The sequence below is a fragment of the Lithobates pipiens genome, unplaced genomic scaffold (assembly GCF_037356315.1).
Source record: "Lithobates pipiens isolate NorthernLeopardFrog02 unplaced genomic scaffold, aLitPip1_a1.2 Scaffold_19, whole genome shotgun sequence".
Taxonomy (NCBI): Eukaryota; Metazoa; Chordata; class Amphibia; order Anura; family Ranidae; genus Lithobates; species Lithobates pipiens.
The window spans coordinates 530,919,709-530,941,681 of record NW_027507764.1 but is presented as its reverse complement, the minus strand read 5'-3'; the positions used below and the strand labels follow the sequence as shown (position 1 = coordinate 530,941,681).

The following is a 21,973-nucleotide window of genomic DNA, read 5'->3' as shown; positions in this document are numbered from 1 at the left end:
TGATACCTTTTAACAATGGGATCCCTCTGATGCCTTGGAAGCTCTTTGCGGACCATGGTTTTTGCTGTATGATGCGACTAAGAAAATCTCAGCATAGACCTACTAGAACAGCCAAACTTTTTCATATGCACTTTAAATAATGGAAGGTGTGTACTGACTCATATTTAACATGAGTTTGAATGTGATTGCTTAATTCTTAACACAGCTACATCCTCAGTTAAATAAGAGGGTGTGCACATTTATGTAACCACATTATTTTATTTTTTTATGTTTATTTTTATTTTTACTTCTCCACTAAAAGATTTCAGTTTGTTTTTCAACTGAGTTGTACCGTTTATAGGTCACATTAAAGGTGGAAAAAGTTCTGAAATGATTTATCTGTGTCTCATTTTTTTTACAACACAGAAACCTGACATTTTAACAGGGGTGTGTAGACTTTTTATATCCACTGCATGTCAATTACCACTTTTCCTCTTTGTGACTTTAGATATGACCCCTGTCCTTTGAAAGACCATATACTGTATTACTGTAGTCACAAGTCAATAGGCTATTATAGGCAATAAGTCAGTAAGGACCAGCTCCACATTTCTGCAGGTTTGTTTAATGTAGAGTCAGTGGCGTGTCATCCATGGGTCCAGGGTGTTCACTAGGGGGGCCACTGTGACCCACACTGCACACATGGATGATCCCCAGGTTGACAGTCCAGAGGATTGCTGCAGCAGTGGGGAAAGTTGCAAGAACAGATCTCCCTGTATGACTTTTCAGCTGACAGCAGCTTCTCCTCCTCTCCCTCCAGCGGCTGTCATCTGCAAAGTCATACAGGAAGATCTGTGCTTGCAACTTTCCCCTGTCGCACCGATCATCCAGACTATCCCATGTCCTCCTCCGGCAGCCCTCTGTGTCCTCCTCCGGCAGCCCTCAATGTCCTCCTCTGGCTGCTGTGTCCTCCTCCTCCAGCCGCCCTCCATGTCCTCCTTTTTCCTCCAGCCCCTCTCTGTGTCCTCCTCAGCTCCCCCTCGTCCCCCTCCAGCTGGATTCCCTCCTCTCCTCTCCTACCGGCTGCAGGGGATGTGTCAGTATGGAGAGCGGGGGAGGGGGCTGGTAAATATGTAATTTACAGGCTCCTTCCTTTTTTGAATTGGACATAGTGAGTCATCGCTACCGATCATTCCTGTCTCCTGTGACAACTGAGCAAAGTAAACTTACGCTGCTTCAGTTTATTAATGAACAGGAGCCGCTGTCTCCTGTTCATTCATTTTCAATGTTGAAGCTGCAGAGAAAGGGACTGGAAACTCTCTGTCCATAGTCCATTTCTCTGTCTCAAAAGGCAGATGTCAGGGGTCTGTTTAGATTAATTGAATTGATATTTAATCAAAGCCCACCAACAGGGCTAATAAAAAATAAATTTAAAATCCAGTAAATATTAAAAAAGTAATTGTAAAATAATGATAAAAAACTAAATGGTAAAAAAAATACTGACACCATTGAACCCCCCCCCCCCCCCACACACACACACACACACACACACACACACACACCCTGCTGACACTGTTCACTGCCGAACTCCCCAAAAACACTGTGGTAAAAATGCAAAACAAATTAAATTCAAAAAAAATAAATACATGAAATTAAAAAAAAATACTGACACCATCCACTGCTCTACTGAAACTGTCCACTGCCCTACTGACACCATCCACTGCCCCATAACCCTCCCCAGAAGCACTGTGAAAAAAAGATATTTAAAAAAATGATTAAAAAAAATAATAAAAAATAAATTATAGTAAAAACAAAAAACTACTGACACCGTCCACTACCCTACTGTCACTGTCTACTACCGCCCCCCCCAATCATTGTGGACAAAAAAATGTTTGTAAAAAATAATTACAAAAATAAAATTGTAAAAAGTAATAAAAATAAAAAAACATTGACACTGCCCTACTGATAGCATCCACTGGCCCCCAAAAAGCATTTTGAAAAAATGAAAAATAAATGCAAAAAATTAAAATTGTAAAGAAATAATAAAACAATAAAAATAAAGAACTAATGACACCATCCACTGCCTTACTGACACCATCATGCACATACTACCCACCACCATACACTCCGCACTCCTCACCTGCACATTCTACCCGACTCCATATACTCCACACCACTCTCCTGCACATACTACCCACCGCTGTACACTCTGCACTGTCTTTCCCTATTTAACATTACCGCATTCTGCACTTTGTAAGGCATCTCAGACTTTATTAAACCACATCCCTTTAAGCTGCACCCAATATTTAGCACAATTTAAGCCATGCCCACTTTTTCAGCAGCGCACCTAGCGTGACATATTTTTTTCCCTAGGGCCCGCTTTTTATCTTACACACGGGCCCACTGATTTCATGATACACCCCTGTGTAGAGTATAAATATTTCCATTCAAATATGCATAAATGTAAAACTTATTTCAATTTTCCAATGCTACAAGATTATAGTAGTCATGTACAGCAATTGTTTAATTGTGGATGGACCTGAAAGTAAACCTGTTTGCAGATTATGGACAATCGAGTAGTTACATATTCCTAACTAAAGTTGTATGTCATACAGTGGTGTGAAAAAGTGTTTGCCCCCTTCCTCATTTCCTGTTCCTTTGCATGTTTGTCACACTTAAGTATTTCGGAACATCAAACCAATTTAAACAATAGTCAAGGACAACACAAGTAAACACAAAATGCAATTTGTAAATGAAGGTGTTTATTATTAAAGGTGAAAAAAATCCAAACCATCATGGCCCTGTGTGAAAAAGTGATTGCCCCCCTTGTTAAAACATACTATAACTGTGGTTGTCCACACCTGAGTTCAATTTCTCTAGCCACACCCAGGCCTGATTATTGCCACACCTGTTCACAATCAAGGCATCACTTAAATAAGAGCTGCTTGACACAGTAAGGTCCACCAGAAGATCCTTAAAAGCTACACATCATGCCGAGACCCAAAGAAATTCAGGAACAATTGAGAAAGAAAGTAATTGAGATCTATCAGTCTGGAAAGGGTTATAAAGCCATTTCCAAAGCTTTGGGAATCCAGCGAACCACAGTGAGAGCCATTATCCACAAATGGCAAAGACATGGAACAGTGGTGAACCTTCCCAGGAGTGGCCGGCCGCCCAAAATTACCCCAAGAGCGCAGCGACGACTCATCCAAGAGGTCACAAAAGACTCCACAACAACGTCCAAGGAACTGCAGGCCTCACTTGCCTCAGTTAAGGTCAGCGTTCATGCCTCCACCATCAGGAAAAAGACTGGGCAAAAATGGCCTGCATGGCAGAGTTCCAAGGAGAAAACCACTGCTGAGCAAAAAGAACATCAAAGCTCGTCTCAATTTCTCCACAACACATCTTGATGATCCCCAAGACTTTTGGGACAACATTCTGTGGACCGATGAGACAAAAGTGGAACTCTTTGGAAGGTGTGTGTCCAAGTATATCTGGCGTAGAAGGAACACTGCATTTCATAAAAAGAACATTATACCAACAGTAAAATATGGTGGTGGTAGTGTGATGGTCTGGGGCTGTTTTGCTGCTTCAGGACCTGGAAGACTTGCCGTGATAAAAGGAACTATGAATTCTGCTGTCTACCAAGAGATCCTGAAGGAGAATGTCCGACCATCTGTTCGTGTACTCAAGCTGAAATGAACTTGGGTTCTGCAGCAGGACAATGATCCTAAACACACCAGCAAGTCCACCACCGAATGGCTGAAGAAAAACAAAATGAAGACTTTGGAGTGGCCTAGCCAAAGTCCTGACCTTAATCCTATTGAGATGTTGTGGTATGACCTTAAAAAGGCCGTTCATGCTCGAAAACCCTCTAATGTAACTGAATTAGGACAATTCTGCAAAGATGAGTGGGCCAAAATTCCTCCAGGACGCTGTAAAAGCCTCATTGCACGTTATCGCAAACGCTTGGTTGCAGTTGTTGCTGCTAAGGGTGGCCCAACCAGTTATTAGGTTTAGGGGGCAATCACTTTTTCACACAGGGCCATGATGGTTTGGATTTTTTTTCACCTTTAATAATAAACACCTTCATTTACAAATTGCATTTTGTGTTTACTTGTGTTGTCCTTGACTATTGTTTAAATTGGTTTGATGTTCCAAAACACTTAAGTGTGACAAACATGCAAAGGAACAGGAAATGAGGAAGGGGGCAAACACTTTTTCACACCACTGTAGTTAAAAGAAGCCCTTATTATTGACCCCTGAAACTGCAGGCAACATGGAGCTATTTATATAGGAATTTAACACCAGAAGAATAGCTAACCCTGCTCCACTCTTCAGTAATCAGTAGCTTTCCAGCAAGTGAATGTCTAATGTAAACACAGAACAAAAGCTCAGGGAGGGGGGAGGAGGATATTGAGCTGATCTACCTGTGATAGTGACTTAAACAACTTGAAAGTGAGGCCCGGAGTGCAATGACTGCAAGGAAGATAACGGAGGACCGGGCATGACAGGGATGGATAGGGCAGCAGGGGGTTAATTTTCAGGCAGAAGCTGGGAGGAGGAGCTGGGAGTGTCCGTTGCTGTAGGGGGGCGGAGCGGCTTAAAAGGTGGAGGGGGCGGAGCTTTGAGCCAGTTCGTCGGAGGGGAAACAGAGAGGAGGCAGTTGTCTCGCTGCTCCTCTGAAGATGTCTGAGGTGGAACGGCTACTCGCGGAACTGCGGCGTCAGGCGGAAGAACGTGGACCGGACTGGCTGCGGGCGCGGATCGGTGGACTGGCGGGAGCGGTCGGAACGGACGGATCGGACGATCGGAGTGGTGAGATGCTGCCGCGCGCGCGGAGGTCTAGGCCTCCGGCGCGTTTTTCTCCCGGGCCTGTCCCTCGGCCGCCTCGTTTGGTTCGCAGCCCCGGGGAGGATCGTTCCCTCCCGCCGGCGAAGAGATCCCAGGGGACTTCAGGGGGTGCCGAGCGGCCTTCCCGCCGAGTACCTGGGGGGGGGGGGAGGGGCGGGCGGGCCTCGTGGTCGGCGGGCGGCCATCTTGCCGGCGGGGGGGGGAGATGTCATGGTCACTGCTGGACGCTCTGCTGAGGGGGGGGGGGCGGCCATCCTGCCTGCGGGGGGGGGTGGACTGCTGGTTTCTGCTGGACGCTCTGCGGAGGGGGGGAGGGCAGCCATCAGGCCTGCAGGGGGGGGTGGACTTCGGGTTGCTGATGAACGCTCTGCTGAGGGGGGGAGGGCGGCTCGGGGTGGCTCCACTTTGGCTGCGGCTGCTCGGGACAGGGAAGGTGTCACAGGGCCCGGGCAGGTGCGAGGATCGCCTGCGGGCTGTTCTACCCGGCGTGGATCAGGGAGCGCCCGGGGGTCTGCTGCACGTGGGGCTGGCAGGGCTGGTCCACTTCGCCAGGCTGCTGCGCATGGATCGGCTGTGCGTGTGGCTTCTCCCCTGCGGGCTACAACGTCGGCCTCCGGGGTCTCTTCCCCCGGGGGGCTTACACCACCGCCTACGTGGGGAACAGAGGATCGCTCGGAAGGGGAGGTCTCGGACGAGGACGCAATTCTGGATCCTAGCGGTGCTGTCGCCGGTCCGGCGGTGAGGAACGCCCCGGGGCCGCCAGGTGAGTCCCCTGATGCGTTGGCACTGTCGCATGCATTGCAGGGCCTGTTGGGGGGAGTGCATGCGGGCGTGGGGTGGCCAGTGCCGCCAGTGGGGGGGGAGCTGGGGGGGGCGGGCGCCTCGGGTGGGGGGGTGACGGGTGGGGGGGACCCTGCCGGGGCTTTGCGGGATCTGATGGATGGGCTGCGGGCGTTGGTTGGGCGCTTTGACCGGGGACAGGCCCCACCGCCTGTTGCCCCGTGGGGGGGTCCCCCAGCGGAGGTGCCGGAGACGGCCCTGGGGGCCGCCGTGGCAGCTCCCGCGGTGGCCCCTGAGGCGCCCGCGTCGGCGCCAGTGGCGGCGGCGGACGGAGGGAAGAAGGAGGCGGTTGTGCGTGAGGACATTGTGCGGTTGGCTGACGCGGCGCGGTGCGAGGTTTACGTGTGTTTTGAGGGCCCGCTGGGGGCTCATTTGAAACAGGACGTCCGGGAAAAAATTTGGAAGGGGGAGTTTGTGGAGATTTTCTCGCTTCTCCCGTTGGAGAAGTTCAACTTGGATAGGGTCAAGCCCGACGATTCCAAGAAGGAGGACGAAGAGAAGCGGTGGTATCGGCTGATTCCGCGCACGTTCTCCAACTGGCTTCAGGCGTTTGCCATCCTGGCGAGTGTCATCGGGGAGAAAAGCCCCGAGCATTGTTCGGCGCTTTTCTGTTACATGGATGCGATCGGTGAAGCCCATCGGGCGTATGGGGGGGTGGCGTGGCTCCGGTACGACGAGCAGTTTCGGCAGCGCAAGGCGGTGCGGCCGGAACTGCGTTGGGATCATAAGGACATCAGCCTGTGGATGAGGCTGATGTCTTCGGCGAGGGCCGCGCCGCAGTTTTTTCAGGGGGGGGCCGGGAGTGCGCCTACCTCGGGACTGTCGGCCGGAAAAAAGTGGGGGGTTTGCTGGCAATATAACGAGGGTGCCTGCAAGTTCGGGGGCACGTGCAAGTTCAAGCACGAGTGTTCCGGTTGCGGTGGGGCCCACGCGTTGTCCCGTTGTTTCCGGAAAGGGAAGCGGGCAGGGGATGCCGCTCAGAAGAGGGAGGACGCCGGTGATGCTGGCAAGGATGCTCCCTTTTCTAAGTAGGTATCCGGATAGGGCGGCGGCTCGGTTGTTGGAGGCGGGGTTTCGGGATGGCTTTCCGATTCCGTGCTCGTTGCCGGGGGTACCGCGGGTTGCCAGGAATTTGAAGTCGGCGTTGGAACGTCAGGGGGTGGTGGACGAGAAGCTGCGGAAGGAGGTGGCGTTGGGGCGCATGTGGGGGCCGCTTGCGGACAAGCCATGGCCCGACTTGGTGGTTTCCCCGTTGGGGGTGGTCCCCAAGAAGGAGCCGGGGAAGTTTCGGCTCATTCATCACCTGTCCTTTCCAAAGGGGGGCTCGGTGAATGATTTCATCGACCCTGAGGTGTGCACTGTTTCTTACACGTCATTTGACGCCGCTGTCCGGTGGGTGCGGCGGTATGGGCGTGGGGCACTGATGGCCAAGGCCGATGTGGAGTCGGCTTTTCGGCTGCTTCCGGTTCACCCTGATAGCTTTCGGCTGTTGGGATGCTGCTGGCGCGACGAGTACTTTGTCGACATGTGCCTGCCGATGGGGTGTTCGATCTCCTGTGCGTACTTTGAAACGTTTAGCTCCTTTTTGGAATGGGTGGTGCGGGATGCGGCGGGTCTGGAGTCGGTCATTCATTATTTGGATGATTTTCTCTGCGTGGGCCCCCCTGCCTCCGCTGTGTGTGCGATCTTGTTGTCCACGTTGCAGCACATCGCGGGCAGGTTTGGGGTTCCCCTGGCGGCTGATAAGACGGAGGGTCCGACGTCTGAACTGAGTTTCCTGGGGATCGTGATTGATTCACAGGCGATGGAGTGTCGGCTGCCAGAGGCCAAGCTGTTGGATTTGCAGCGGGAGATTCGGGAGATTCAGGGTCGGCGTAAGGTCCAGTTGCGGACCTTGCAGTCGCTTTTGGGTAAACTGAATTTCGCCTGCAGAATCATTCCTATGGGGCGGATATTTTGCCGGCGGCTGTCGGCGGCGACGGCGGGGGTCAGCGTCCCTACTCACTTTGTACGGCTGGGGGGGGAGCATCGTGAGGATCTGCGGGTCTGGCATGAATTTTTGGCTTCTTACAATGGCCGGGCCATGTGGATGGCGGGCCCGGTCAGTAACTTTGATTTGGACTTGGTTACGGACGCGGCGGGTTCATCGGGTTACGGGGCGTTTTTCCGGGGACGGTGGAGTGCGGAGCCTTGGCCGGAGGCTTGGCGGACGGCGGGGTTCTTGGGCAACCTGGTCCTGTTGGAACTGTTTCCGATTGTGGTGGCTTTGGAGCTGTGGGGGGAGGAATGTCGGAATTTGAAGTTGCGCATCAATTGCGACAACATGGGGGTGGTGCAGGTGGTGAACCGGGTGTCGGCTTCTTCCCCTCCTGTGATTCGTTTGATGCGACAGCTGGTCCTGCGTTGTTTGCAGCTTAATGTCTTCGTTTACGCTGTGCATATCCCGGGCGTTGAAAACGAGTTGGCTGACTCCCTGTCTCGTTTTCAGTGGGACCGGTTCCGGGAGCTGGCGCCGGGTGCGGAGGCGGACGGGGCGCCGTGCCCGGAGTGGATCTGGAAGCTGCCATTGGAGTCGCGGCCGGATGGATTCGGCGGTCAGTGAGTGGGCCCACCTGGGTGGCCTATTCAAAGGTTTGGTCGGAATGGTATGGTCTGGTTCGGGAGGCGGGGGTGGTCGCTCAGGGCGCTGATTGGCGGTTGTTAGTAATCTACTTTCTGGCTAGGAACATGGAGGGTGGGGCGTCGGTCTCTGCGATCGGTCGGAAGTTGGCGGGTTTGGCCTTTTTGTTTAAGCTGATGCGGGTTGAGGACTGGACGAAGGATTTTTGGGTGCGTCAGGCGTTGAAGGGATATCGCAGGCGATGCAGGGTTCAGGATACGAGGAGGCCAGTGACGTTTGCTATTTTGCAGGCCATCTGTGCTCAGTTGGGGGTGGTGTGTTCTTCGGAGTATGAGGTGCGATTGTTTCGGGCTGCTTTTTCTTTAGCGTTTTATGGGGCTTTTCGCGTTGGGGAGTTGGTCAGCCCGTCTAAGCACGTGGCCGGGGGGTTGTTGGACGGGGAGGTGCGCTTGGGGGCGGACAGGGTTGGCCTCTGGCTGCGCAGGTCCAAGACGGATCAGCTGGGCAGAGGGGTGCTGGTGTCGCTGTTTGCTCTACCAGGATCGGGGGTGTGCCCGGTGGCGGCGGTGCGGGAATTTCGCGAAATCCGTGTTGGGGGGGAGGGACCATTCCTGTGTCACTCTGAAGGGTCCTTCTTGTCGAGATACCAGTTTGTGTCGGTTTTTCGTAAGTGTTTACAGGCGGTAGGCCTGGTTGGGAAGGAGTTTGCATCCCATTCATTCCGGATCGGGGCGGCCACGGAGGCGGCCCGGTGCGGTTTGGATGAGGCTGCGGTTCGCAGGATTGGGAGATGGGAGTCGCGGCGTTTTCGTTCTTACGTCAGGCCGCACTTGGTTTTACTTTAATCGTAGTTTGTGCTCTTTCAAAAAAAAAAAAAAAAAAAAAAATGAACTAACAGGGGTTTGAACTCCGGCATAGGACGGGCACGGGATTTCGTTTAGTGGGTTTACTGCACTGCCCGTGCGGGGGTTGCGAGTATTGTTCTCTTTTCATGTTGGTATGTTACTGTGTGTGACTTTGTGTTAAGCTTGCTGTTTTGTTCCTTTCTCTGGGGGTTTTTGCTGGTGGGTTGGTTTGCTGGGGGTTGGGGTGCTTTTACGTTGTTGTTTTTTCTTTCAGATGGAGGTACGGCTCGCCTCGTCTGGATCGTGGGCCACTCCTACGTGTGTTGGGGGGCCAGGAGAGGAGATCAGCGTCCGGAGGGCAGGCAGCTGGGGATTTCCAGGGGGGAGGCGTGTTTGCGGTGGTTGGGCGTCCCTGGGCTGCGCTGGGGTAGTTTGGTGTCGGAGATTGAGAGACATGTGTCTCGGGGGGGTCCCCCGGCGGTGTTGGTGATCCACGCGGGGGGGAATGACCTGGGGGTCGTGAAGATTCGGGACTTGCTGGCGGAGATCAAGTCTGATTTTCTGCGGCTGCGTTCCCGCTTTCCGGGTACGGTACTGGTGTGGTCGGACATCGTGGCGCGGACGGCGTGGCGGTGGGCTCGTTCGGTGTCGAGCATCCAGAGGACCCGCATTCGGGTCAATAAGGTTATTGGGCGTTTTGTGGCCAGGCAAGGCGGGATTGTGGTTCGCCACCGGGAATTGGAGTGCAATGTGGGCATGTACCTTAGGCGGGATGGGGTGCATCTGTCTGATGTAGGGATTGATTTGTGGTCCTTGGGTCTGCAGGAGGGCATCCGAAGGGCGTTGCGGGTGTGGGGTGGCCCGCAAGGGTAAGGTAGTCACCCTTGTGGGCTGTGGCGGTGTGTGTCTGGTGGTCTTTGACGGTTGGCGGTAAAAATCAGAAGTCATCTGATATGGGGTGGGGGGCCCATTGCTAAGATGGGTCCCTCCGGTGTATTCCTGAACGTTGGAGGGAATACCGGTATGGTTGTCACTGCGGAGGTTGTCTCCGAGCGTTCACAGCTCGAGGCCTGGAGAAGTGGGAAGTGGGTACCGCAGTGACTTGTTGGTTGGAAAAGTTATGGGTCACCGTCAGAGATCACCAGACCGGGCATGTTTGTGTGTTATTGGTTATATGTTTATGTTTACAAGTACATTTGATATTGCACATTTTCTTGGTTATATATATATATTTATGGAGATATATATTTATATATATTTATATATTTTGGTTGGAGTATTTTTGAGGTTTGTAATAAAGGCTGTTGTGGCCATTTTACTCCAAGCAAGGTGTGGTCTCTTACTTATGGAATAACATGGGGGGTTGAGGTGGGAGTATATGGGCAACAGGTAATAGTGGTGGGCCCTTAGACTACCCTGGTCAAGTGAGGCCCGGAGTGCAATGACTGCAAGGAAGATAACGGAGGACCGGGCATGACAGGGATGGATAGGGCAGCAGGGGGTTAATTTTCAGGCAGAAGCTGGGAGGAGGAGCTGGGAGTGTCCGTTGCTGTAGGGGGGCGGAGCGGCTTAAAAGGTGGAGGGGGCGGAGCTTTGAGCCAGTTCGTCGGAGGGGAAACAGAGAGGAGGCAGTTGTCCCACCCTCCCTCCCTACTTTTTCAGATGGGTTCTTGGTTCTTGTGTTTGTTTGTTTTTTCTTGTCTTGCAGGTTCTGTGGATCGCATGTCATGACAGCGGTGGAGTCGGAATTGGACGCTGGCGGTGTGTGTCTGGTGGTCTTTGACGGTTGGCGGTAAAAATCAGAAGTCATCTGATATGGGGTGGGGGGCCCATTGCTAAGATGGGTCCCTCCGGTGTATTCCTGAACGTTGGAGGGAATACCGGTATGGTTGTCACTGCGGAGGTTGTCTCCGAGCGTTCACAGCTCGAGGCCTGGAGAAGTGGGAAGTGGGTACCGCAGTGACTTGTTGGTTGGAAAAGTTATGGGTCACCGTCAGAGATCACCAGACCGGGCATGTTTGTGTGTTATTGGTTATATGTTTATGTTTACAAGTACATTTGATATTGCACATTTTCTTGGTTATATATATATATTTATGGAGATATATATTTATATATATTTATATATTTTGGTTGGAGTATTTTTGAGGTTTGTAATAAAGGCTGTTGTGGCCATTTTACTCCAAGCAAGGTGTGGTCTCTTACTTATGGAATAACATGGGGGGTTGAGGTGGGAGTATATGGGCAACAGGTAATAGTGGTGGGCCCTTAGACTACCCTGGTCATGCTTCTGCTTTGAACTTCGAATATGAACTGCTCCACAGTGCCTGCAGCTGCAAATGTCAGCCAGAGCTTTAAAACCTGTGTATTTTGCAGTGTACTGTTTCCCTACACCTGCCTATGCAGAACATGCAGAAAAAACATTGTTTTTAACTTTGCCTGTTCACATTTTAATGCTCAGTTGCTTGTACACTCAATAGCCTATGCTCAAAGAAGGACATAAGTTATTGTTGCAGCTTAATCAGTCTTTTCTGGACCCATAGACTTCCTAGTCTAAGTAACTGTAAATGCTCAACACATGTTTTTGTGCATTTTTTAACTTGAATGACTCCGCTCTTCCTCTCAAACTCCTCTCCTTCCCTTGCCCAAAACACTTGCACAGATCCCACCTAAAGCTTATAAATCAGTCCCAGACCAAGTAAGTAAAGTAAATAGTAGGTGAAGGGGGTATTAATATATGTATGTTCATTTGTGAGCCTCTAATGTTATAATACTTTAACTTTAAGTATTAAAGTTCTTTCAAAAGGCCAGTGTAAACTGTATCTATAAATTTAAAATAGCCAAAACAGCTGTCTACATAGCTAACTTGGCAGCTATCATTGTTAGTGAATGCAGTGGCAGCCCATCCATACAGGGCACGCGCCCCTAATCCAATGTGCCCGGCCCCTAATCTACATGCAGGGCGCTGGATGCATGGATTCCAATGGGAGTTGTTTTTTTCTAAGCACATAATTAAAGCCAGAGGCTCTAACTGGCTTCAAAAAGGGTGAGCTTGCAGCGCAGAGCACTCCACCTTGAGCCCACCCAGTTGTGTGACAATAGCGAATTAATGTTTGCTATTGTCTTCCTGATTCGCCTAGTGGCCAATCAGGTAGCAGGTCCTGAGACCCAATTGGCCAGGGAGTCTTAGGACTCCCACTTCCTATTCAGCCGGGAGGAGAATCAGGAATGGATGAATGGGCCACTGTGTTTTACTCTTTCCACGGTAATCTTTGTCTAATTGAATAAGCCCAATATAGGCTATTTGATACTATCTGCCAAGGGTTAACCTCTTTCTGGGAGAGGATGTCTTGACTCATCACATTGCATAAACCTCAGTCTGCAACATACATGTATTGGGAGATCACTTCCTGCCTTCCTGTTGACCATCTCCTGCATGGGGGGAGGGTGCTTGCAGCGATCGCTGCCTTCCTGTCGATCTCCCCCCGGGGGAGTGGTGTTAGTTTGCCTGTAAAGTTTGAATATAAAGCATGAACAGTACGTTTCAGTCATTTTAATTTTATTTGTTCTTTAATCTGTTATTAGTCTTGTAAATTCAATTCAGCAAGGAAAATCCTAACTAACCCACGGAAACTAATTGTTGCTTTCTTCTCTCAAGGTCCAAGACTATTCAGAAAGTTACCAACGCTACCAGAGCATTTGTTTTGACAAATTTCATCCTCATCATCTTTGGAATTACCTGTTTAATCAGTAACCTATCGCTACAAGTAAGTTTTAATGTCTTACTGTACGAATTATTAGAGCCAAGGGAGATTGCTGGTACTCTATGGCTGAAAGGTACCTAATGCAGCTTATCATTCTTAGAACATATTTTCTGACCAGAGAGCTAAGTTCCAAACATGTTCTGTTATGCCTCGTACACTCCATCGGAATTATGGTCGGAAAAAGGACTGATGGTTTTCAAGGCGGAATTTCGCTCAAGCTGTCTTGCCTACACACGGTCACACAAAATTCCGATCATTTAGAACGCAGTGACGTACAATATTTACAACGGGATTTAAAAAAGGAAGTTCAATAGCCAGTAGCCAATAGCTTCCATCTCGTAGTTGAATCTGAGCATGTGTGAGTTTTTGCACACGATCGGAATTTCCGATAAAAAGTTTTTCAGTCGGGAAAATTAAGAACATGCTTTCAAATTTTTGTTGGGGGGAATTTGGCCAGCTAAATACCAATGGAGCCTACATACATTTTCCGATAAAAATCTCTCATCTGTCTTTTGCTGGACAAAATTCTGATCGTGTGTACGCAGCATTAGACTTACATTACTAATGATCCACTAACATCCACTGGCAGAATCATGTGTTAATACCAGCAGTATGATTCTTTTTGCAAACATTACATATGTAGTGTTAACCTTTTGCTCATTTGTGATCTGTATACTGTAAACATTCAGGTCAGACTTGGGTCTGTCTTTACTGATGTTTTTCATTAATTTTATACTGTGCAGAATGGCATAAATTTAGCAAGTTCATACTGAATAGGCGTCAGAACTGGCAGTCAAGTTAGGCAGGAAAATCTTATGGATACTGTTAGGAAGTGTCTTTTTGTGTGTGCTTTGGAATTGGACACATTAGGTTTGATTTATTAAAACTGGAAAGTGCAAAATCTGGTGCACCTCTGCATATAAACCAGCTTCCAGATTTTCTTTTTTGTCAAAGCCAAAGTTAGAAGCTGATTGGCTACCATGCACAGCTGCACCAGATTTTGCACTCTGCAGTTTCCGTAAATAAACTCCATTTAATGTGTAACCAAACCGGAATTAAAGAGGTATTAAACCCTAACCCAAAAGTTTCATTTTAAAACTGAGGCTATATTAGTTTTCTTTTTCATTTTTGTTTCCCTAACAATTCACCTGGTGATTTAGCCAGTAACATAGTTCTTATATTAGGGTGCCTACACTCTGGATGCAGGAGTAACAGACAATTTTGGACAGCAGCATTGTTAATCTGGGGGGAATGTTACATGTAACACTTAACTTTAAGAGAGCAAATTTTCCAAGGATGAGGGCTGCTCTCCAAAACTTAGACTGGGAGGGAATATTGGCAACCATGAACACAGAACTTATAATGGGATTTTTTCTAAAAGACTGTATGTGAACTCACTGTAAAGTATATTACCAGGGGCAATACATTTAAAAGGCTAAAAATAATAAAACTATGTGGATCACGGCCAAAGTTAAAAAAGCTATAAATAATAAGAAAAGAGCTTTTAAAAATATAAAAATGAAACATTGTTTAAATGTTACAGAAGAATATAAAAGAATATGTAAAGAGGATATCAAGGACACAAACATTCAAAATGAACGACAGATTGCAAAAAATAGTAGGACAAACCCCCAAAAATTCTTCAAACATATCAATAATAATAAAGTCAGGTCTGAGCATGTTGGCCCTTTACAAAATAATCTGGAGTGGATGACTGGGGACAAAGAGAAGACAAAGTATTTATTAAATACTTTCTTCAGCTCTGTGTATACAAAGGAGTATGGGGGAGCTCATGTGCATAATGGAGATGGTATTGACACAGCCCCAAATGATCCACAATGGCTCAAAAGTGATATGGTCCAGAAATATTTAGACAGAATCAAGGTGGATAAAGTACCAGGACCAGATGGCATCCACCCATGGATCCTAAAAGAATTGAGCTCTGTCATTTCAAAGCCATTGTATCCAATTTTTAGGGACGCTTTAATGACTGGAATAGTACCACTTCAATGACTTAGGGCCACTGTGGTGCCTATATTTAAAAAGGGACAAAGGTCTTTACCAAGTAACTAAACTTTCTACCTGTTAGTTTAACTTTTATCGTTGGGAAGATACTGCAGAGTTTAATAAAAGACTACATAGATGAGTTCTTGCTGGAAAAAAAATATATTTATTATCAAACAAACCTGATTTCTTTTTATGAAGAGATAAGTAAAATCTTGGACAGAGGGTTGGCGGCTATGGATGTAGTATACTTGGATTTTGCAAAAGCGTTCAACACACATGGCTACAGGATTGGAAAGATCAGTTTGTAAATTGAGAGAAAACTGTCTTAAAGACAGAATTCAGAGAGTTGTGGTTAATGATTCTTACTCTGTATGGTCTAAGGTTATCAAAGATGTACCCCAAGGTTCGGTGTTGGGGGTCCTTACTTTTTAACATCTTTATAAATTCTATAGGATCTGGGATTAAAAGTACCATTTCAGTCTTTGCAGATGACACCAAACTATGCAGTGGAATAACATCCTTACAGGATGTCTCCAACTTACCTCAATGCACTGTTTCATTGGGCGACTATGTGGCAAATGAGGTTTAATGTCGATAAACGTAAAGTTATGCACTTGGCTGGCTAAAAATATGCAATGCTAAGCTTCGGTTTCCAAAGTGAGCAAAGTCCTTTCTTGTATTAGAAAAGGCATGGCGTGCAGTGAGAGAGATATAATTTTGCCTCTGTACAAATCTTCAGTAAGACCATAGGTGTGCGCAGGGGGTGTGCCAGGTGGGCACAGCCTAATCACTATGTGCGGTACCGATTCCCCCCACTGTGACAGCTCCCCCCCGCCCTGTTGGACCCCTTGCCCTTTAGTGCTGCTGGCTTCCCTCTTATCCTCTCCCCCTGGCTGCTGTGAGGGATGCTTGAGGATGGAGAGGGAATGGGGAAGGGGGCTAGTAAAATATGTAATTTACTGGCCCCTTCCTTTTCTAAATGAACACAGTGAACACACTCGATTGCTGTGTCCATTCATAACTAAAACATAGTAAACTGTGTTTACTATGCTTTAGTTTGTGAATGAACAGGAAGCCACTCAGCACAGAGCACTTCCAAATTTAGCTGAGGCTGCAGAGAAAGGTGTGTGTGTTAAGTGATAAGAGGCATGGAGGAGCTCAGCTATGAGGAAAGATTAGAGGAACAGAATTTATTCTCTCTCGAGAAGAGGAGATTAAGTGGGGATATGATCATCATGTACAAATACATAAGGGGTCCATATAGTGAACTTGGTGTTGAGTTAGTCACTTTAAGGACAAGGGGGCACTCTTTACGTCTAGAGTTTTCGCACCAAATTTGGAAAGGTTTCTTCACAGTAAGAACTGTGAAAATGTGGAATAGACTCCCTTCAGAGGTGGTTCTGGCTAGCACAGTAGATTGCTTTAAAGGGGTTTAAACCCTTGTGTTTTTTTACCTTAATGCATCCTATGCATTAAGGTGAAAAAACACCTGGCAGTGACTGGCCCCCCAGCCCCTCCCCCCCCCTGTTTTACTTACCTGAGCCCTGGAACTTGACCTGGCAGGGACGCGCTGTCCCTCTGCCCGGAATTCGCGGACCTTGATCGGATAAGGTGATAGCAGCGCAGCCATTGTCTCCTGCTGCTGCCATTGGCTCCTGCTGCCAATGACATGGACGCCGGGGGGCGGGACGGGGCCGAGTCATACATTCAGCGGCTATGGACGCCGAATGATGGACTCTGGAATGCACCCACAAGGTAACCTCCCCACATCAGATAACCCCCTTGGAGAAGCGCTCTCCCAGGGGGTTATCTGATGCGGGGAGGAGCCGTGAGAGCCTCCGAGGGACCCCAGAAGAGGATGTTCGGGGCCAGTCTGTGCAAAACAAGCTGCACAGTGGAGGTAAGTATGACATGTTTGTTATTTTCTTTTTTTTATAATTGAAGCTTTACAATCACTTTAAAAAAGGTCTGGATTCTTTCCTAGGTGCATATAATATAACTGGGTACTAACATTTATAGCTAAAATTGATCCAGGAAATATCTGATTCCCTCTCATGGGAACAGGAAGGAATTTTTCCCCTGCTGTAGCAAATTGGTTCATGCTTTTCTGTTTTTTTTTGCCTTCCTCTGGATCAACTGTGGGTATAGGAGTGTGTATATGGGATTGCATGGTTGTTGTTTTTTTGTCTTGTTTTTTGGTTGAACTAGATGGACGTGTCTTTTTTCAACTAGTAGTAGTTACTTCAGATACAGTAACAAATTGAAGCCAAGCTCCAACTAACACTTTATAAATGGTTATGGCAACAGTTTTATTTTTCTTTGGGATAAAGGTTTTACATAAATAAATGAAAACTGGTCTTTGTAAGCACTCCTGTCAGTGGTAATTAATCTGTCTCAACCCTTTAAGGTTGGATTCATACCTGTGCAGTTTTAGTGCTTTTTGCATTTTGCAGATTTGCACTACAGTCCATTTAACATGGATTCCTATGGAACACGCACTGTAGTGCAAATCTGCAAAATACAAAAAGCACTAAAACTGCATAGGTGTGAATCCCGCCTCACAAGTAGCTTAGGAATAATTAGGTAAAAGTGCTTGTATAACAATAAACATGTTTGCAGAGGCAGCATTAGTACTGTGTTGACACATGGCCATATAGAAACAATTGCTACCATACTGACAGACAGAAATATGGCGTCAGAGACACAATCAGTACTATACTAACACAATTGGGAACAAGCAGATGGCACTCACCTTCTCACCTTCTCACAACAAACAATATATGAGTTATGAATATTTATTCAATCCAGCCAACCACTAAGGGTTTTGGTCCTTCTGAGCTTCTGAAGGAAGGTGATAAATGTTTGGTACAAACTTTCCAGAAGGGTTTCCATCCTGAGCTTCTCTATGGTGGTGAGGATAACACTGAGTAGATTCTTTCTCCTCTGGGCCTTGCCCCAGCCAGGGTCTGTGCTAAATGCCCAGGGAATTTCTGCTGCCTTGCTGGAGAGTTTATCCAGAGGGAGCAGAATAGAAAGATGGCTGCCTATATTAGGCATCTTTAGAGAATTCTACTGTGCTGGCTGATTTAAATCCTGGAGAGCTTGGTTGAAGTTGCTGCTGGTGGACATTGCAAGAAGCTCTCCCTACTCATCTGCTTTTCAACGAAGGTACCTGTGACTGCGTGCATAGGGTCAGGGGCCTAGACTCTGAAGTCTGCTGGTCTGCTCTTAAGGGGCCAACAACTACATTAACTACAGCTGGAAGACCTGAGCTATATTAATATATTTTGGGTTATCTGTACCCCAACCTTCTATCCAGATTTTATTAAGGAAATAGAATGTTGAAAGTTGAAAATCACTGGTATCAACTTTTCTTTTTGCCCCGCAATAAGCAAATGATTCAGCCTGAGAAATTAAATGCTCTCTTCGGCTGGAATGCCAGGGACGCACTGCGCGGTGTCACATGGACAAGGGGCGGCGTCACATGGCTTTATGTCACATGGGTTGGTGTCACATGGTGACCCCGCCCCCTTACGATGTCATAGTCCCCATGTGACATCAACCCATGTGACCAACCCATGTGACATAAAGCCTGTGACACCGCCCCTTGTCCCTATATAAGTGGCCGCGCAGTGCGTCCCTGGCATTCCGGCCGGAGAGATCGTCGAGGCAACATCTCCTGGAGAAGAAGAAGAAGAAGAAGAACGGAAGGCGGCGGCGGCGGCGACAGAAGACCGGGCCACCGCCTGTAAAAGAGCTATAAGAAGGCGCGGTGGCCCGGCAGAAGAACCGAAGAGGGGGACAAGACCCCTGAAGTCGGGAGAAGAGGCCGGCGGCGAGGAAGAAAGCCGGACTCCTCCGCTAGCAAAAGAGCTACAAGAAGATAGCGGAGGAGTCCGGCGAGAAGACCCCCGAAGACGGAAGACCCCCGGAGCTGTGCAATAAAGTATTTTATCTCGTGTGTTGTGTTTTTTTGGTACTTTTATTTTACAGGTGAATGGGTAGGGGTACATTGTACCCCATACTCATTCACATAGGGTGGGGGGCCGGTATCCGGGGGCCCCCTTATTAAAGGGGGCTCCCGGATTCCGATAAGCCCCCCGCCCGTAGACCCCGACAACCAACGGCCAGGGTTGTCGGGAAGAGGCCCTTGTCCTCATCAACATGGGGACAAGGTGCTTTGGGGTGGGGGGGCCGCGCGGGTTCCCCTTTAAGTCCATACCAGGTGGCGGGGTCAGCGACGTCTCCTTCGCGGGCCCCGCCTACCTGGAGACGCGCTCGAAATGAGCGGACTTTCCTCCGCGTGTGTGGGCGAGTCCGTTCATTTCAAAAGTAGGGCGGATAGTATGGCGGACTTAGTACGCCGTATTAGTCCGCTTAAAAAGTGGTGTGTGTGGTCAAGTCCGTTCATTCGAAAGTATGACGGACTGTCCGTCGGATTGTCTGACAGGCTAAGTTGGCCAGACAGTCCGCCCGTGTGTACGCGGCTTAAGTGTCCCTCCAGTCAATGGGGATGCAAAGCCGTGAAGCATTAATCATACAGTTGCAAGGATTGTCACAGTCATCCTTAACTACCAAGAGAGGAAGAGTGCTATACCTAGAGATGTACTTAAAAAAAAAATATGCATGTAACAATCCACGAGCCACCCAAACTGTTTAGTTGGCATCCACTTTGCATGTACATATTAAATCTAGCCTTATTATCTACTTCTGTGCATAACAGCTAGAAATAAAATGATTTGTTGCCAATAGCTGTCCACTTGTTCACAGTAAATAAATATAAATGGCTCCAATAAAATAGAAAATAATAAAGCCCAAAAACATCCACGTGTTTACAGCCATCAATAAATATACAGTAGATGCAAAATCCAAACAGTCACACGCTTTTTAGGGGTTTTCTACTGGGCTTTTCTATTGTGGCAATTCATAATAAATGATAAACTTCTAGTTCCAGTTTGTCTTTCGTCTATGGTGGATTCTGCCTCCAGTCTTGAATTTAGCCAAACAGAGCATGCTCCTGCAGAGATATCACACCTCCAGCACATGTTTGTCTTTGCCTAGTGAAATTCCACCTGTGAGAAGCCACCCCTGCACACATATGGCATGTTTTACCCACAATCCATCAGACATAAAACATATTGACACAGGTGCACGGCCACAACATACAGGTCCAGAATGTATTCTGCCAGAGATGGGACCCTGTCCCACAAGACCTTTTAAAGAGGGGGAGGGAGAGACAGCTCACCCGCTCTGATGTTTGAATAAACACAATAACAGGCCTGTAGTACATAAAATAAATAAATCCTACTCACAAAGGTAGAAACATCAGGGGCAGTGTAGCATGCATAGGTGCTCAAATAGATGAAGATGACCCTGATGGTTCTACCATTGTGAGTAGGATTAATTTATTGTATGCAATAAAGGATTGTCATTGTTTTACTACATCAGAGTGGTTGCACTCTCTCCCCCTCCCACTCTTTGTTTTTGCACAATTGGACACCCTCCTCCTTCAGCAGAAACACACTCTTATGCTACATACATATTTGTTTTTGTTGGTTTTCTTCTCATGATCTCCAGAATAATCTTTTTTTTTTTTCGTGATCTCCAGAATATGCTTTTTTTTCTTTTTTTTCTAGTGATCTCCATATTTTTTTTTTTATTCGTTTTGGGGGTCAAGTTACCACAACACCATTATTATCTTGTATTTTTTAACCTCAAATATACAGCTATGTTGGTGTCCCTTTTTAATTGGACATTATATTTTTGAAATGTACCTGTCTACTCACAAACTGTCCTTTTTGAAGTAAAACACTTAGCCAAGTATGTATCAAAAACAAAATCTAAAATGTAATAGGGATCACAAGGTCAGAATGAAATAAAGAGGAAGGGAACGCTGGAGAAACAGTTGGAATTGGTGAAGCCTTTGTACCACAGGGCAGACATCAATTATTTGACTGGTAACCTGAGGAGTCCATTTAATAGGGAGCACAATACGGTCCAGGACTCCAAGATATCGGGAGCAGCAGTTGATGACATATATGTCCCGAGGCTGTGGTCTTACAACAGCCTGCTTTTTTTGCCAGACCACGCCAAATCCAGGCCAGCAATCTCAACAATTCCATGCTTCCTTCCATGCTGCTGTGGTGTTGGTGGTGTTGCTGGAGGTGGTGGAGGAGTATGGTCCAACTCACACAGGTGGGTTTTAGTTGTTAGTTTGTCCCTTGTCCCCTTGTTTAGGGCCTTCCAAATTAGTTCTTCATGGATTGTGCATTGGCCCCTCTCCATGTTTTTTAGTTTGCTTGCAGTGACAAGTCAAAATGCCTTGTGTACACCAGGGGTCATGTTAAGTGCCGCAGTAGCCTGTTTGAGGAAAACAGATACGGACTCCTCAAGATTCCTTACCTTCTTGGTCCTTTTGGATGGAGGGTGGAGGGAAGGAACCTGGGATTCCGGCAGGCTGCTTGCCACTGCCACCCCCTGGCTGAGACTTTCCTGTGTATGAAAATGGTACATAGTTTTAGTTTTTTTAATCATCCATGACACACAATTTTGAGCTCATGACTGTTGCAAATTGAATGCTACCAAATAGAAAAGACTATCCTTCTGACCCCAGCATTTTTCATTCTTGTCCCAGTCATTTTTGGCTACTAGTGTCTATTGATATGTAAACCACTTTGTTAAATCAGAAATTAGTGCTCACTAACATCATTCAATTTTTGACAAGAAATATGTTCAACAATGCTATAGTGATGGCCTGGGTTCCGTCTGGTCTGACAAAAAAACTGTCTGTCATAGTACCACAGCCTGGGGACATATACGTCATCTGCTGCTGCTCTGGATCTCATGGAATCCTGGACCTTCTTGCGCTCCCTATTATATGTGATCCTCAGGCTACCAATTTTGGCCTTCAAATAGTTGCTGTCTGCCGTGGGATACTCCGGCTTCACCAATTCCAACAGTTTATCCAGTGCTGCCTTCCTCTTTTGCTTGTTCAAGTAGTCCCTGCTTTGGACTTGCCAGAGACATGGCAGCTCCCTGTACATGTCTAGGAATTTGGGCAGGAAATC

The 21,973-nt window shown here is 47.7% G+C and overlaps 1 protein-coding gene across 7 annotated transcripts in view; it reads left to right on the top strand.

Annotated features, from left to right (window-relative positions):
* The window catches only part of SLC43A1 (solute carrier family 43 member 1), a 740,549-nt gene that overhangs the window by 571,878 nt on the left and 146,698 nt on the right, over positions 1-21,973 (top strand). For all 7 annotated transcript variants that reach the window (XM_077493198.1, XM_077493195.1, XM_077493197.1 and 4 more), the window contains exon 12: positions 12,794-12,902. In XM_077493198.1, coding sequence (XP_077349324.1) covers positions 12,794-12,902 — 109 coding nt within the window. The remainder of the gene's footprint in view (positions 1-12,793; positions 12,903-21,973) is intronic.